The sequence below is a fragment of the Anarrhichthys ocellatus genome, unplaced genomic scaffold (assembly GCF_004355925.1).
Source record: "Anarrhichthys ocellatus isolate YVR2014 unplaced genomic scaffold, GSC_Weel_1.0 scaffold24, whole genome shotgun sequence".
Taxonomy (NCBI): Eukaryota; Metazoa; Chordata; class Actinopteri; order Perciformes; family Anarhichadidae; genus Anarrhichthys; species Anarrhichthys ocellatus.
In genome coordinates, this window is record NW_022280054.1 from 10924602 (window position 1) to 10941919 (window position 17318).

Below are 17318 nucleotides of genomic sequence, written 5' to 3' on the forward strand. Positions count from 1 at the left end.
CACACACACACACACACACACACACACACACACACACACACACACACGGGAGTCAGACCAGATTAACGTTATAATACAGACTAAAGATGAAATGATTGAGTGATCAGAGGAGCGTGTAGATGGCCGGTAGTGACCTGCGTCTCGTGGTTCCAGACCACCACGGTGCCGCTGTAGAGGCTCGCCAGCATCCAGGGCTCAGTGGGGTGCAGGTCGGCACTCTTCACCCGGTCTGACCGGGCGGTCAGCTTCCGCTTGATGTCCAGCCGCAGAGGCTATAATATAAAACGAGGGGATGAATAGAAAGGATGTGGATTAAACAAAAGAAATTATCTGCATCAGTTTAAACAGGAAATGTATCAGCTCATCTCAACAATGGTGGATGTTATTTGACAGAAGACGGTAAAAAACATTCAAAAAGCAGGCAGGTTTTGCATTTTAGACACTTCAGTGACGTTCATCTTGTAAGGTGGACACATTGTAAATAAACTGTTGCATTGTGTTTTATCTCAGGTTTTGGAGACAGTGAAGGAAGGGGGGGGGTGTGCCTGTTGATACTTCTCATTCCACATTTCATAAGCATGGCTGCTTCAGAATGAGTCCGTTCAAGTCTAATCACGTCAAAACACAAAAACGCAACCTTTTCATTTGTTTACTTTTAATCTGATGGAGTCATGTTTAAAAAAAACTCACATAAACAAAAACATTGTCATGCAACGTATGAATAAAGTTTTTCTCATTTTTTTTTTTTTTTTAACTTATATTATCTTAAAATATTAGCAGTTCTTAGAGTTCTGTTGCTGTCGCACGGAAGCTATTACTCATACTGTGTGTTTTGAATGGAGTTTCCAATTCTCTCACACTGAGCTTTATGGGTAGTTATTGAACGCAACACGGTTCCGCGTCCAGCTGACCAAAGAGATCCCAAACAGCAGCCAACACATGAACAAAGTTCTGCTGAAGTAGTTCGTGTGTTTTTCTGCTCCTACCATGATTCCACGTCAGTGAGTCTCTGCGCTGATGTCCAGAAAAATGACCGGCGTCCCTGTAGCCCTCGTCGGGCTTCCTCTGTGGGAACTCTGCGGAGAAAGTTTTGTGACCAAGTGAATAAGAGTAAACACAACGACTTCCGGTGTTTAGTTCCACAATAAATCTCAAAGCTACACAGAAAACTATACCGAAGGCAAACTAAACATTTTAATCTATTATAACAAAATCTATTATTTTGTAGTTTCCACCATTATTATTGTTGCAGTATCTGCACTATTACCACCATTCTGCACTAATATCCCAAATACATTGTCCATTGTCATTGTTGTTGTTCTTTATGTTCATATTTCTATTTCTATTTTACATTGTAGTTAAATGTTAAATGTTTATGCTTAGTTTCTCTGTTCTACTTTGTTGTCTTTAATGTCCTTGTTTTTATATTTTTCTTGTTTATTTATATATTATATGTACGTTGAGAGGAATGTGAAAACCTGAGTCAAATTCCATGTATGCGTACGCATACATACGCATACATGGCCAATAAAGCTGATTCCGATAATTAGCTGGGAATTAATTGTAGCAATCAGACTCCTCTTTTGCCAAGTATGCAAACAATAAAGGTGACTCCAGCCTCCACGAGCTCTTTATGCACACAGTTCAAAGAAGAGCAACATTTGATCTCGTTATGTTTTTTTGTCTACATGTACTTTTTTGAGTATTTTCTTTTTTTTTTCAGGGTTAAAAACAAAAGTCACATGAAAAAGATGAATGATAAACTGATAAACTGTGAGAAGGGAACAGAATAAAGGAGATGAATCTGCAGCTGCAGCAGAGAAGAAGCTGCAGGTGTGTCTTTGTATGTGAATGTAGTGGTCTACCAAAGCTCTAATTTTGTGGTGACCACTAACTAACAAGTGTTGGACCCAACAATATAATGTAATATATAAAAACTCAAAAAACATCCCTTACTTTTATGATTTTACTGTCTTATTTTATTTTGAAGAGAATACGCCCCGTTTCCGGTTGAAATCTCTCTGTCGCTGTGTGACTTGTGCGCAGCTCTTTTTGGCGACGTGGATCCTCCAGCGCTTCCTGTGAGAGAAGCTCAAGATCCGGCAGAGAGGCAGAACATGTTGTACCTGTTAGCGCGTGCTGCACCTCAAAAACTGAAAAGAAGGCTGCAACCCAGCAAGTCTACTGTTGACTCTAAATCTCTACAATTTACTGAACGAATGCAGATGGCCTTTTGGTCTTTGGTCTAATGCAAATCTTTCAGAGAATTTCGGGTCGAAATGAAACTACTTCCTATTTGACTTTTTATTGCATTGCATCATCAGAGACTGCATTTTCAATTAAGAGAATATTTTCAGTATAAAGGTATGTTTCAAAGTATGAAATAATATATGTGCCTAGTCTTAAAAAAAAAAAAATATATATATATAAATGATCAATTATATGTATGTATATACTGTGTATATATATATATATAGTGATAGAAATTAAGTGAAAGTGTAGTAGCGTAGTTTTTTATCATTATTTGTATGTGTGTGTATATATATATATATATATATATATATAAACCCTAACCCTATATATATATATATATATTAAAATAATTAAAAAAAAATATATATATATATATATATGTTTTTAAATTTTTATACAGCAAGAGGGACCGTGGTTTGACCCGGGCTGCACGGCCCTTCTGTGTGGTCGGTGGTCGCTACGATTCCATTGTAATACATATTTTAATATTATTTATAAAAAACAACAGTTAAAGAACAACAATGGTATTGAGGAAATTTATTACAGGTATTCACAATTACATAAATAGGCAGCCACGTGCAACACTCGACAGGCTGTTTTCACAGATGAGGTTCTCCTTCGTCTCATTAGGCCCTCTTGAATACTTGGTGGCAGACTTTGTCGAGCACGGTGATTTCCTGAGAGAGAAAACACAGACCTTTAGACTGCGAGTCCAACCTGATTCAACACATGTCTTTCTTAGTTACACAATCAGGGTGAGCTCACGTCTATGCGTGTTAGATAGCGATAGATTATTTGGTTTATTGTTCTTGCGATAGTCTGATTTAATTGATGGTTGGGAAATATTAAAGCAAGTGAAGGTAGAACGAGTTTTCATATTCTTTTTAATTTTCTTGCTTTGTGTTTAAGTTCTGGAGCCAATTTAAAGGGACTGAATTTGGACCGCACAGGGACATCTAATATTCCTGGCAAACATTTGACATCTTTCCCACGGTTCAGCCAACGTGTCACGCTTTTCTCTCACCAGGTGTAGCATGTCTCCATCGATCCAGTGCTTCCAGCCACGGTTTTCTTTCTCCCCCTTCTGAACACACACCAGCTTGTCCCCATCCCAGATGACCAGCGTCTGATAAGTGGTTAAATGGTTATTACTCAAAAACAGTGTTTTATAACTACAACTGTATATACCTGTCATCGTTAAGAGCACCTCCCTGGTGTAGTTCGGTATAAAATACAAGAGGACTGTCCCACCTTGACCTTTCGGTTGTCCAGGCCCTTTGTCTGGTCCTCAAACTCCTCTCCCACGGTGAAGTTGACCTCGTAGTTCCTCAAGGTGCTCAGGGTCTTTGTTTCGAACTTGTCTCCGTCCTGGACGATCACTTTGGTCTGGTGCAGGTGGGAGGCGATCTTTCTGGTGGCGAAGTCGATGTCTGCGGGCGTGAAGAAACAGGGAATCGGATCAGTGGCAGCAGGATGAATCATATTCTTTGGTGTGTAGCTGGCTTATGTTTCAGACAGACACGCCAAAGCACACATCCACAGACACACATACGGCGCCCCGGGCCTCTTATTATGATTCCTCTCCTACTGGTCCTTCTTGACAGTCTCATTTACCCTTTAAAAAATGACCTCGCTCCAAGTCAAATGAGTTCCTCCGCCCCTGTTCGGCACGGGGCCCGCGAGAGACACCCACCCCGACCGTTTAGATATTCACATCCCATTTGCCTTAACGTGAAAATTCAATTTCTTCCCATCGTCTCTTACAGACGAGGCCCCCCTATATTTACCCATCTAAATAATATTTTTGACCCATTTCCATAAGGATGTCATTTTCCCATCCGCTCGATGGAAATGAGCGGGGAGGCTTTCAGGATTCCCCGGATTTATGTGTGAGCCGAGTCTACCGGGGTTGTTTTATGAATTGCAGATATGAGTCGTGAATAATGAAAGTGTTTCTGGGCCTGATCAATGACGCGTCAAAAGGGAGGAGAGCCGGGCGATGGTCTCTCTCTCTCTTCTCTCTCTCCATCTTTTTTTAAATTTTATTTTAAATGACGAGCTGGCCCGCTGCCTGATCCAGGGTCGGAATCCGTCTTCCTTTTCTGCGGATCAGGAAGATGAAAATGCAGAGAGCAGTGAATCAATATGTATTTGGTGCGGTAACAGACGGCGACCGCTCACGGAGCGGAGGTTAACTTGGCCTGACAGCAGCTCAATGAGGAAATGAAGCAGTGCCACAGCCTTCCTCTTCTTCTTCTTCTTCTTCTTCTTCTTCTTCTTCTTTTCTCCTCCCTCACACTGCTGCTCTCTCTCTCTCTCTCTCTCTCTCTCTTTCTGTCACGCTCCCTCCAAATGTTCTGCTCTGGCCTCTGTCCCTACTTGTCTGCATCTTTAAACGCAACCTTTTAATTGCCTCTTGATTTAAATGAGGGGTAACAAAGCCACAGTCCCCCCCACCCCCCCCCCCCCTTTCTATGCCATGCTGTAAGAGGGGCAACTTACCGAGGGCCTTCATGAACTCCTCGAAGTTCTCGTTGCTCACCATCTCCCAGCGTCCATTGTAGTCGGCGGGCATTTTTGTTTACTGGTTGGTGAGTGGAGGTAGTAGTTTTCCTTTAGGTCTGCTTGTCACACTAAGAGAGGCAGTTCATGCTCAACCCTTTATATACACTGCCCTCTGTGTGTGTGTGTGTGTGTGTGTGTGTACCAGAGGACAGGGTCCGCCTGATAATTTTTCCAGAACAGTGTGTGTGTGTGTGTGTGCGTGTCTTTGTATGATAACAAGTCCAGGCTCACACCGTGCATTGTCAACATGCTATACATGTATGTACGTCGTCATATTGCCGGCAGGAGAGTTCGTGCACACGCCTTGGATGCACTTAAAGAGTCTCCTGCGCTTTCTTTTTCATTCCTCATTTCCTCCCAACAAAGCCGGGCTACAGCGATCACTCACTGTAATGGAGGGAAGATAGAGGACGGAGACGAGTGCCCATTACCTGAGCCGCCTGCACCTCAGTTCATTCCTTGAATTTCTTTTTCCCCGGGGGGCCTGCGGTGGAGAGATTCCTCTCTGGTTTCATATCAAGAGACAAAGTTCAAGGGAGAAAATTCTGTTGATTCAAATGCAGCACAATTTATAGTTAAAGCCCTTTTTTTTTTTTTTTTTGCAGGAAAATCATTCAAGATTAGGGAACTGAAGATAAAACAGTTTCCGCTTGTGAGCTTCTTACTGTTGCTTCATGCAAAGCTGCAGGTTGATTTGTATCGAGGTTACAGCCACCGCACGCAGTTCATTATTTATGTTCGGGAAATGGGAAATTGATCTTGAGTTGCCTTCTAATACCTCTCTGTTCTTTATCGCAGACATCAACAGCGGCTGTCTCTCAGCTGCAGCCGCAATCAATACAGTTTGCTTTCAAAGAGTATGAAAAAAGAAGTTCAACTACAGCGCTCTCACTGACACTGAACCCATTTGATCTTGAGGAGATGGGTTTGTATGTGGAGGGTCAAAGGTGAGGCGTGCGGAGGGTGTTATGTTCTTTCAGAGCTGATAACGTGCACTGATTTGCAGTAAGTTATCTCTTATTTGCAGTCAATGGCCAGATTGCAATGTCTGATTGCACTCTTTTGCAGCATCAAGCCAGATATTGTAGGAGTGCAATGCAAAATTAAAGCTGCGCTAATCATTGTAGCATCGTAAACATGAGTTTATGGTCTCAATCTCTAGTTACAAGTCTTCTTCAATACAGCATGATGTTCATTTAGTAAATTATGGTCCATTTAGAGTCAAACAGACCATAAAGCAGGGGATGCTTTAGGGCGGGGCTTTCTGTGATTGACAGCTCGCTGCCAGAGACGTACATGGCGTCTCTACGTCACTCCTCTGCATTCCAAATATGGAAACTTCTGCTGATCGGTTGCTTAAAAACCAAGATGGCGACGGCGAAATCGCTGAATTTGAGACTTCAAAACAGCCGTCCACAAACCAACGGGTGACTACTGATTACTACGTCCACTTCTTATAAACAGTCTATGGTTCAGTCCCGCAAGTGGCCAAAAAATAAAATGAAGTAATGCAGTTTCAATACTAAGTGTTCATATGTTACACAGATAAAATGAATATTATGTTATTTGATTCACCTCAGGAAATCATGTTATAAATTAAATCATAGTTCAGCAATGATAAAAAAGATTACATTTGAAATGCTGTCAAAAATTGTAAAACTAGTCAAAGCAACAAGTTATGATTCATGCTGCTGCATGTTTAGTTTGCATACAGTTGTTTTCCAACGTCTGGGTCACATGGGCAGGTAGAGTTTTCAAGACAGAGACTTTAAAGGCCCTGAAATGACATTTTCTTAATCAGCTTCTTGCTGTAAGCTATTACTTCATTAATGCATAATTCTCTGTCAAAGTTGGAACACTTTTGATTATGTTACATGACACATTTCTGTCTGTTTCTTTGTATTTGTGCTCTTTTTTGACTGGTTTGAAGTGGGCGGGGCGGAGTTGGAATAAGCTGACATCAAGTAATGAATCGAAATCTCACGCCGGTTGGTTGGCTGTTTTTCTTATGTTGATTTGTTAGTCAAATGTGATCAAACCACACACACACACACACATACACTTGATCCATATACTTTCATATTTACATTAAGAATGCCAAAATACAATTGTTGATGTGGGGATTGTTTTTCCCCAAGTTCCACTTCAACTCAACTTCAGGGTTGGCAGACTGCTTTGTTCCCTCCACCACACAGGGGCAATGTTGCTGCATAGAAGTCAAAGCTCCTCTTGAAAAGAGGAAGCAATGCCTGCTGCTCTGTGCAAAACAGCACCACGTTATACTGTGATCTAAGTTAAGATGACACAGCCATCTGCTAGCCGAGGGCCGACGTGGTGGAAACCTGTTTCTCTGTGGGTTGCTGCTTCTGTCAGGTGATTTGGTCAGTTGTAAGAACAGTTTAAAGAGAAGCAGTAACTGCTTTACAGTCGACGAGGACGAGGGAATTTGAAACTGCACTCAACGATTTAGAAAACAACAAGAAATCCTGCGTCCACACTTGCACACGCGTGCTTTTGCATGCTAGCGCGCACGTACACAGCATCTCATAGACTTATGCAAATACAATTAGGGTAGTTTTAATAATGCATGACAGCGGATTCATTTTCAATTCTGCCTAATTCACACCTAATGGCACTTCCTGCGCCCCCCACAACCTCGGAGGCGTGCGCGTGACGCACACACACTCGGTGTTTGCGAGCTGATCGTACAAGTCTTCAACGTCGAATGCGTTTCCACGTTGCTGCACAACCTGGTTACAACTCACACCTCCCCGCTCATCTAATCTCTCCCAAGAGAAGATGTGTATACGTTGATACGCACAGCACCTCCTTTTTTGAACACACATCACAGACGGTGGGCTACGACTCTTTCTCCCCTCTCCCTCTGAGAGTTGAGGTTATTTTATCCCTCTATCTCGGCCTAATCCTTTAACAGTAAGATGTTGTGCATCGCGCTTTTCACACGGCTTTGTCGCTTTCTGCAAACACAGCCCCGATATCCTGTGCGATTCAATTCAATTTGCTTTATTAGCGTTGCATTCAAAGCTGCGCACCACTAAGTCATCCCCATGCGACTCCCCCAGCGGCCCCCTCATCGCTCCCATCTCTTCCTCCTCCCCATTGTTTCGGAAACATCAAAGGTTCGATTAATCACGATCCTTGGAGGACACAAATGATTGAGAGAAGTCTGCCCTTTGTTATGAAACCCCAGTCATGGATTTCAGCGCAGAGTAGATGTATTTGTAATGTATTTTCATACCACCCATGGACTCTAATAGTGCAGCGTCTTGCTGTGTGCTTTGATGTCCCAGTGAGAATTGAAAGGGCCCCAGTGTTCCCACACAATTGAATGAGTTTTGCTTTTATCCTCCTTGTGGAAGCCTTTCAGAGGAAGAAGAAGAGGAAGAAGAAGCACAGCAGTGGTGGTACATGCGTCAGTACAAGATGAAAAGTATCCATGTTAGAGTAGATTGCACATACAGAAGGAATGCATGCCACATATGTATATACACAGAAAATAGCATTTTTTTCCCCCTCTACTCAAAAACCTTTTCCAATTTCCAGACAGGAGGACCAAAGCTAGGTGAGTGCTAGTCCATTTGTTCTCATGGCTTCTACGCACACAAAAATAGTGTGCAGTCCTTTGGAGAGCAGGAAAATAATAAGTCTGCAGGTTGGACAGCCTTGATGTCAATAGTCGAGGCCCATTCAGGTGCTGCAGACACATGCTCAGAGCGAAGCACCTGCGGAGACATATTCTGTGCCGAGATCACGCTGTGTTTACAAGCGTGTGCTGCTTCAAACTCACTCTCCAGCACGTGAGCCCGCTTTTATCCGACCAACACCAGCACACGCCCGAGCCCATTCTCCTCCCCTACTTCCGTGGAGCATGAATCAAATCCCATGTTCCAGCTCTGCGTGTGTCATCCCGTCCCGAGGGGGAAATCTTGCCACACTGACCTCCGCCAATTTGTGTGTGTGTGGTAGTTCCTCACCCGTCCACCTCAGAAAGGAGCATCCAGATAATCAAGAGGAGGAAAACATACTGGAGGCTCTCACTATTTTCTTCTTCTGTGACTTTTTTGTTGTTGTTCCCCTCAGGAAGTTGCTGGAAAGAGCTGGAAGATAGAGAAGATGACAATGCTAAATATTTCATGTTTTCCTCTTGGTAATTCTGTACGGTCGGAACGAGACCTTGTTTTCCACAGAAACATGAGCAACTGTGGGACTGATTGAGGGAGCCCGGGAAGCTCTGTGTTTCTCTCTTATTTTTTGCTTCTCTGCTCTGAAATAGGCCTGGATGGTGGTGCATAATGCATGGGGCTTCCTATGTGGAGCTGGAAAGGGCTGTGGGTCCTGAGGGATCAGCCAAGGGAAAGGGTGTCCAGATTCGCATTCTGCAGTGTTTGGAGGGGGGGGGGGATTACTTTGTCCCGTACTCACTCCTGTGTTTTTTGTTGGTGGTACAGATTTCTGCGACACTCCTGTAAATTGTGATTATTCTGGTTTTCTTATGAATCAGATGCTTACATGCACCAAATATTCAGTTTTTTTGCCCCCTATTCCGAAAAAGACAATGTTCCTAATAAGCTGTTGACATGGCAAATGAAAAGTGATATTTCGCTTATTCCCGTTTACATGCAACCGTGCATATTCCGATCCACGTAAAACGACCCCATGCCACATCCACATCACTGCAGGGGGCCTGCAAATCCCACGTCGATGCCATTTACGGCTGTTTGACGGAAATCAATGCTCCAAAATGTCGTTTTTTTCTCACGTGAAAATATGGAAAAGTGAGCCGCTTGTGCCATTTTGCTTCTTTGCCTCAAAATATGTTTTCTTTCCAGCAGTGGCGGACTTGTTGGACTGTGCAAACACATCCTCCCTCTTTCATTCCCTCAAGCCCTCTAGAAAAGGTTGACGAAATATTTGCGCATGTCCAAAAAACCTGCCTAATCCGAGTCCTTCATAATGTTTAAAAGTAGGTGTGATTCTCCTTGGGCTTTTCTTTTGCTCCAGCTTTGCAAACTTTTGCCCAGTTTGGTTTGTGTCCAATGCTGCAGAGCTGGTCATAAACGGGAAAGAGGACGTCTTTGCAGATTCATCCGCTTCATCAGCCACCACCACCACCAGTGTCTGGACTTCACGGGGGGGATTTTATCTTGCTGCTGCTCGGGACAGACGCCCCTCCATTACAAAGTCCAAACGCCAAAGACTATGTCAAGACTTTATCATCACGTATCATCTGTTAATAATAAACAGTTGTCTCTGACTTGTCTCTCCTGATTGAACTACACCTTGCAATTTGTACAACATATTGATAGAGACATACTTAATATGGCATCCATGTTTGTGTCAATTATTAATTTGAGGAAGGTTACAGTCTCCTCATTGTCCACACAGACCTGGTGTCTGTTTTCGTCTGACGCCATTTTCCGTCTCTTCAGTGCACCACGTAAGTCATGATTTATTCTCAAAGTCTGACGTCTGTGTGCTTTTTTACAGTATGCTTTTTATCGAGACGCCAGCTCTTCCACCTCAGCCGAATCAGGAAACTCTGTTGATATTTCAACTTTTCTGTTATTGTTTCTGGCTCTGATATGCCGTCGCTGCTGGCAAGCTAGAAGGGTACCTAAAGTGTTATAGTTTAAAAACGTCAGGGCCGCCCATTAAGAGCTTTAAACACATTTATATTTTGAAATAAAACAAAACTACGTGGAGACAACTCCGTGTCTGGAACTTCCAATGAATTCCAGACACATTCAATAATACACTGGTGAGATTCTGTCTTCGTTCCTGCTTTCAATCCCTTTTCCAACACAATGGTTCTTCAGGTTTTGGCGAGGAGAGGGAAGGCGAGGAGCTGTGGGAATGAAAGCCTCTTCTGCTGAGACAGTTGGTTGCCAGTCCATCTGGGTAGAGATGGAAAGTGCTCCAGTTGACACAAATGTTCTGCAATTCTGCCCCCGCGCTCTATAACAAACACCGATGGGGAGAAAAGGAGGCAAGGGAAGAAAAAAGGAAGAAGATAGGAATGACAGCAACAAGAGGTGATGTAAGGCAGAGTGGGAGAGAGAGAGAGAGAGAGAGAGGGAAGGCAGGAAATGAAGGGAAGCAAATAAAGGTTGATTGTTACTTCACTTTTATTCCTCACTGTAAGCCTCATGGTGTGAGACGTGGGAGTGGAATGAGGAAACTTCGGGCCAGGTTCACGGCTAATTTCTCTTAGTTATTTGCCCTTTCCGCTTGTGAAGCTCTCAATCTCGCAGGCCTTCAGGGGGTCCAGATTATCTCTTTCGTTTGGAGAAAATGAGCTGAGCTGGAAGCTACATTACCTCCCCTGCCTTATGTGAGCTCATTTTTTTTTCTTCCCACACCACCATTAGCTCGCTAAAGCCATTTGGAGATGCACAGTAGAGTGATTCCGTATCAGTGCCTGGCATTCCTTCAGTCAATTATCAACAGAACTGTCTCTGTGTGATAATTCACGCCTCAGGCTTGTGTCTCCGCGCCAGGACGGGTATGCTCGGGACATTTCGATGGAGGTTTTGAGTAGAGATTTCAACCTAGTATTTCGTCATCACTGCTCCGTACTCACTCTTCAGCTTGATTGATACAAAGCAGGTAGCATTAATTAAATTAGCTGTGGCTAATGCAGAGTTTCAATTGTACAGCCAAATTTTTTCTTTTTTTTTAAAGAAACACATTGACATATAAAACGGAGTGAAATTTTGATTTGATTTGCAAATGTTGGTGTAACTGTGTGAGTGTGCGCGGGGATATTTCTGTGTGCCTTTCTGTGGGGATGTAATAGGTGAAGGCACAGCTGTTGTATCCATTGTAGCCGCTACAGTATCTATTGGTTGTGCTATTGAATGACTGCATTTTCATTGCTGACCTCATATTTAAGCGCTATTCAGAAACCCCAATAATCCGAAAATTGTCCAATTGGATTTAAAGCCCTTTTATCCCGTTATCCCGAAAACATACGCTCATTGTTCCGAAGGCCCACTGCTGCCGAAAACACACACTCACCCTGCAACAAACACAAGCACAGGACTGATAATTATGCAGAACGTCGTCATCTGACGGTCCAAATTCTATCTCTGGTGAAGGCTGAAATAAAGTCTGTGGTTAACACAAGAGTAAGAGACTTTTAACGTTTGCTGTAAGATATAAAACATGCGAGTAAAAACCCCTCTGATAAACTTGGAAGCATTAACGTGTCTAAAAAAGGCAGTTACTGACAAGAGGCTGAATGAGACTATTAAAAGTCATCATGTCGACGAGTCCGCTTTTACAGCCTCGTGTATTTTCACGATCCTGCGAGCGTGGTGCAGTGTTAGTTAATAACCAAACATTAGCTTTTACTTCTGGCGATTGCTTTCACTCTTCAAAAGCTGTGTTCATTGTCTTGTTGAACAAAACGTGAAAGTATAACAAACTTGTGTTTGCTACAGAGCTTATTTTCTGCAATAATCAGAAATCCAATGTCCTTTTTGCCGAGGGAACCAGTGCGATGCTGACTTCCGGGGTTGACCTACAATAATCCGTTTTCCCTGCAGCACTCTGTGGTCTAAACATTGGACTGGAAGCTCTGATAACGACTTTCTCTACAATAATTAGCCACATGCTTCTGTTCTATTAGGGAGAGTCTTTTCTTACTGAACAATGGGCCTTTGGAACAATGGCTGTTGGACAAATGGGCTTTCGGTCCAATGGGACATTTTTTTGGACTATTGGGGTCTCAGAACAATTGGCTGTTGGAACAAAGGTATGGCACTGGTAGTAAACCCTGTAAACCCTGATACAGAACTTATAATCAGGAGGCCTCTGTTGTGTTATATTTCTTGTACACTTTTTTATAAAAAAGCAATCAGATATACTGCAGGCATTCTAAGACACATTCGCCTGTTTTTAAATACTACTACCATTCAGCTTTCATACTATATGTTCTCATTTTGTCTCTAAATATTATAATCCCTAACATTTTAGTCCTGTTTGATTTGGTAACGTTTGTAAGATTGCAACATTTCAAGAGTTTCTTTCACAATGACACGTGCATAAATAAAACGCTTTGTGATTGGATGATATTTAAAAAACATGCAATACAATTCTCTTGTAATACAAAATCCCAATGTAGCAACTGAAGCATGAAGCATTTTTCATTGTTATGTTTAGGCAATCACAGCACTCGGTTAAGGTTTGGGAAGGCACACTCTTGGTAAAATATTGGAAATCTCTGCAGTCACATGAAGCACAGGGCAATTCGGAAAAGCAAATTGGTGGTATCTAAACTAGGAGACATGTTGGGTTTCCTCACATTACATTGTTTTAATGAAGAACATGGTCAACAATGTCAACCGACCGATTACACGGAGTAGATACTGCTGGGAAACTGCCAGCCACGAGTGGGATCAGACAAGGGTTTGATACACTGTAAATGTCAAAGCAACTACCAGGAAATGTTATTTGGTGTTGATTTTGGCGGCCCCTGTGGGAAAAATCAGTAGTGTTTTCCATGAGCACCACCGCCAAATGTTAAAAAGATCTTGATCTGGCTAGTGCGTGTATTTATTTGGGAAATGAGTGAAAGAAAGTCACAACTTAGTTGTGAATAGGTTTGCTCAATTAAGTGGTCTAGCCTGGTCTATATCATATGATATCTTGATAACTTAAGAAATATTAAGGTCATGTCCATATCACATAGATACCCATTGATGAAGCCATTTTGAAGCCTTGAGTTCGATGATGCGGCAATTGGCATCTTGGATTTTTGCAACCAGTAAACTGAAGTGACACTATTTGGAATGCGGAGGAGTAACGCTGGTGACGCTGGTAGAGACCTGTCAATCACAGTAAGCCCCGCCCTAAAGCATACTCTGCTTTATGGTCTGTTTGACTCTAAATGGACCATAATGTACTAAATGAACATCATGCTGTATTGAAGAAGACTTGAAACTAGAGATTGAGACCATAAACTCATGTTTACAATGTTTACTGAGGTAATAAATCAAGAGAGAAGTAGAGTCATTTTCTCATAGACTTCTATACAACCAGACTTGTTTTTGAAAACCAGAGTCGTCGTCCCGTCCTGTCAGAACTGCAGTTTGCTGCCTGGTCCACATAGTGAACGATATATTGATAACGTAAAAATATTGAGCTGATGTCCTTATATTGTACGATATAGTAATTATTGTGATTACTGTAGCTGCCTGATGTCCCTCAGTTGGTTCCACTTCAGGGCCAGCTGTGCTCTGATGAGGTTACGAATAATTATGATAGTTGAATGGTATCCATAGTAACACTTGTCCTTGGTCCTCGGACAAACTCGTTCGCTGAAAAAGAAGAAGTCCACAACTTATAATCATGCTACACTCTTTTATGTCCATTACTTCTGTGTATACTGATGTTAGTAATGCAGTAATCCATCAAGGACACGAGGGATTTTTGGTCTCTGTCCATTCTCATCACAATGGGCTAACTTAACATTTTACACCTACTCTCTCTACTTTCTGAGAAAAATGAAAGAAAGTCCCAAAAGACTTCACCTAAAGCTGGCGTGAAGCACTACTCCCGAGCCAAATGATGAGTTTTGAGGGCGTATGTGTGGCACCGTTAGCTTCTAGCGGCGTGCCGAGCTGATTTCATGTGATGTTTGGGTTCAAGGATGCATTGTGTTTCCTCAGATTGTCATGCAGTTGAAGTGGCACATCAAGCAAGCGAAAAAGGGCTTTTAAATGTCACTTCCCGGTCTAAATTATAATTGGTTATTCAGCTGTTTTGTCCAGACTTTTAAACTTGGCCCTCTATAACTGCTTCTAACCCCACTTTTCTGCCTCTCCCTGCCCCAGGCTGCACTGTCTCGGCTAACATTTATTGCCAGTTATAGACCCTATGAATAATTGATCCCGATTCTATTTAAGATCCTGACGAGGACAAATGGTACGGGGCTACACTGACCAATATTTCTCCCTCCACTGCCCTAATAGGAGCCTTCTTTACCCGCTGTACCGCAGTCATTTTTCCTCCCTTTCATACTCTCTCATGTCTTGCCCTCCGTTTCCTTTTGTCTTAAAGCACCGTACCTTCTCCCAAGTCCCTGACACTATTTTAAGAACCTGGAATGGTTCCAGACAGCATGAAGGGTATTGTAGAGGCGTAGCTGCAGCACCGTGATGGACAACGCCAGCGTCGGCCAATAGCGGATAGCGGGGTGTGGTTTTGTAGTGGACTGGCCCTTCAGTGTCATGACCAGGGGGCTCATTTGGAAACAACGACGCGGTACCATAGTACATCTATTAGTGATATGATCCAAATACCGCGATCAATGCTTATCACGTTGGGCCTCTGTGTCTGCAGAGGTAGTCCAATTGATTAAGTGTGTGTGTGTACATGTGTGTGTGTGTGTGTGTGTATTGTGTGGCTGGAGGGGTCGAGGTACGGCGGATCGGTGCTTCACGGTGCTCGACCCAGAGAACAGGCTGGATCCAGCTTCAGATCGTTTGACTGTGTACATACTGCAGGGAAGACAGAGGATGTGGATCCAATAAGGCCTACACGTACACACACACACACACACACACACACACACACGGGTTGGCGCGTGATTCACTCCAGCATCAGCACCATAATGAACAATTCACCCCATGTTGTAGCAGTTATCCTGCTCCTTCCACTGTGAAATCACCCGATGAGTTCGGTGGAACACCAGCGTTTGAAAAACCCCTCTCACTATCGAGCATCCCCGCCGAAGTCAGTTCGGCAAAAAAAATGTCTGTTTCTGTGCGCTCCACGGCTCCTCTGACTGCACTGGCATTAGCTCAGCAGCGAGATGTGAGAGCGATGTGAAAAGAACACGGCACGCTGGCAGAGCTCAGGAGCTTAGGGTTTTTTTTAGTAAAGGAAGCCTATCACCCACTGACAGCTGGAATCCTGCACTCAAACACTATGTTGTAAATAGAGAGATGGCTACGCTGATGAGTTACATACAGAGAACTGATCTTTTTGTTTGTCTCTTGTCAATCTCGTCTAGATTTCTGTATCCATCAGCGAGGAAAGTATTCTGAGTTAGCTGATGTACTGAGCCCTGAGTTAACCCAGAATTGGACAATTCCACACCTCATGATTTACTTCCAATTCCAGTGTTTAGTGCCAATGTGTGATCTTTCACCGACCTGAAATGAACATTTAGCTTTCTGTAACCGTTCACGATCTCTCCACCGAATGTCATCAGCTGATTGAATGGGTGTTAACGGTGGTTATGAGCCTCATGGATACACGTTAGCAATGTTACATCTACTAGTAGGTTCAGAAAACCGTTATCATCCCTTCACATGGTTGATCCTCGACTTGAAGAAGACAACAATGACCTCCAGTGGCCGTAGTAATTATCAGGTGATGTAGTATAAAGAGCCATGAGGTTGGAGTCGATGGACGGGTCAAACACAAATCGGACTTTTTGTTTCATTACGTAGCAAAAGTCGTCTGCGTAGCATTAGTTATGTACTAAGGCAACTTATTTGAACCCAAACCATGGTTTTAACCAATTAGCTTTGTGGCCTCAACCTGCAGTCGTTTTGTTTCGCTTCACAACTCTAATTTTCACTTTCACAACGTGGTAGAGGCAGCTTGTCCCGTCTGAAGCATAAGAACGGAGGTGATAACCTCTGATAACACACATTCAAGCTGCTGACGACATTTTAACTTTAATTACTAATACGAGGCCACTATTTGGCGACGAAACGACGAAACCTTTATCACTTAATATTGTAGAATACCGTGGCATTGTAAATAAAAAAACTAACTTTATTTATTGAAAATAATAGGCCATTTTGCAGAATCATACAATGTAGGTGTTCTTTTCTGGTGATATTGATGTGACACTGACAAACTAGTTTTGTGGACGCTCAAAATGTGGCCATTGACCAGGCAGGGAGGCTCTAACAATAGATGGTATTGGTGGCATGATGGAAATGTAGAAACGTGATGTTTTTGTAACTTGTCCCATTCAAAGTCAGGATGTCTTGGCCTCTTCTGCTTTGCTCTTGAACATCATTATTATGTAATGGCAATACTAAATTGTTGGAATTCATGGACATAGTTTGAATCTTTTAAAGCCGAATGAGCAGATGTTGTAGATCGTAGAGTTTGAGACACATGGTCATGATAAATCAAAACTAAAGACCCAAACATGTTTCCGCTCTGACCAGCAACCAAATGATCCTTTTTAGAAACATCCACACTTACAGTGACCCGATGTCATCGTGTTACAGAATCTACTGACGTCTTTAAAACATTTACATACAAAGAGAAAAAAGCATTTGTCTAAACTTCAAGGCCATGAATCTTGAATGTATGAGTGCATATCTCAGTGTGCAGAAGATTGCAGCTTAGCCCCTGCCTCTACACAACCCCGGCAATAACGAATCTACAGAATGTCTGTGGATGGATGTCTGTGGCATTTAAAAGGGAAGCTGTTCTGTTTATTGGCCTCA

At 42.8% G+C, this 17318-nt stretch overlaps 2 protein-coding genes across 2 annotated transcripts in view; both read right to left on the bottom strand.

The window, feature by feature from the left end:
- Positions 1–1088, bottom strand: part of LOC116390979 (coatomer subunit beta') — a 10921-nt gene extending 9833 nt beyond the window's left edge. Inside the window, exons 1-2 of the mRNA XM_031861159.1 lie at positions 987–1088; positions 135–272 (exon numbers count right to left, since the gene is read on the bottom strand). Of these exons, the coding sequence (XP_031717019.1) occupies positions 135–272; positions 987–989 (141 nt within the window). The 5' untranslated portion in view covers positions 990–1088. The remainder of the gene's footprint in view (positions 1–134; positions 273–986) is intronic.
- Positions 1089–2775: 1687 nt separating this feature from the next.
- LOC116390925 (retinol-binding protein 2) lies at positions 2776–4898 on the bottom strand. Its single transcript, XM_031861077.1, has 4 exons — positions 4756–4898; positions 3505–3683; positions 3278–3379; positions 2776–2930 (listed from the first exon to the last, which is right to left on the bottom strand). Exons 1-4 carry the CDS (start codon positions 4826–4828, stop codon positions 2880–2882), a joined length of 405 nt encoding a protein of 134 aa, XP_031716937.1. The 5' UTR covers positions 4829–4898; the 3' UTR covers positions 2776–2879.
- Between the last annotated feature and the right edge of the window lie 12420 nt (positions 4899–17318).

What these genes read in the sequence shown, in the direction of transcription:
- LOC116390925 (XM_031861077.1), bottom strand. Translation starts at nt 4,828, where the DNA reads ATGCCCGCCGACTACAATGGACGCTGGGAGATGGTGAGCAACGAGAAC. An exon ending in GGAGTTCATGAAGGCCCTCG is followed by an intron (nt 3,684 to 4,755) that starts GTAAGTTGCCCC and finishes TCACGCCCGCAG; the next exon opens with ACATCGACTTCGCCACCAGA. An exon ending in TGGACAACCGAAAGGTCAAG is followed by an intron (nt 3,380 to 3,504) that starts GTGGGACAGTCC and finishes ACCACTTATCAG; the next exon opens with ACGCTGGTCATCTGGGATGG.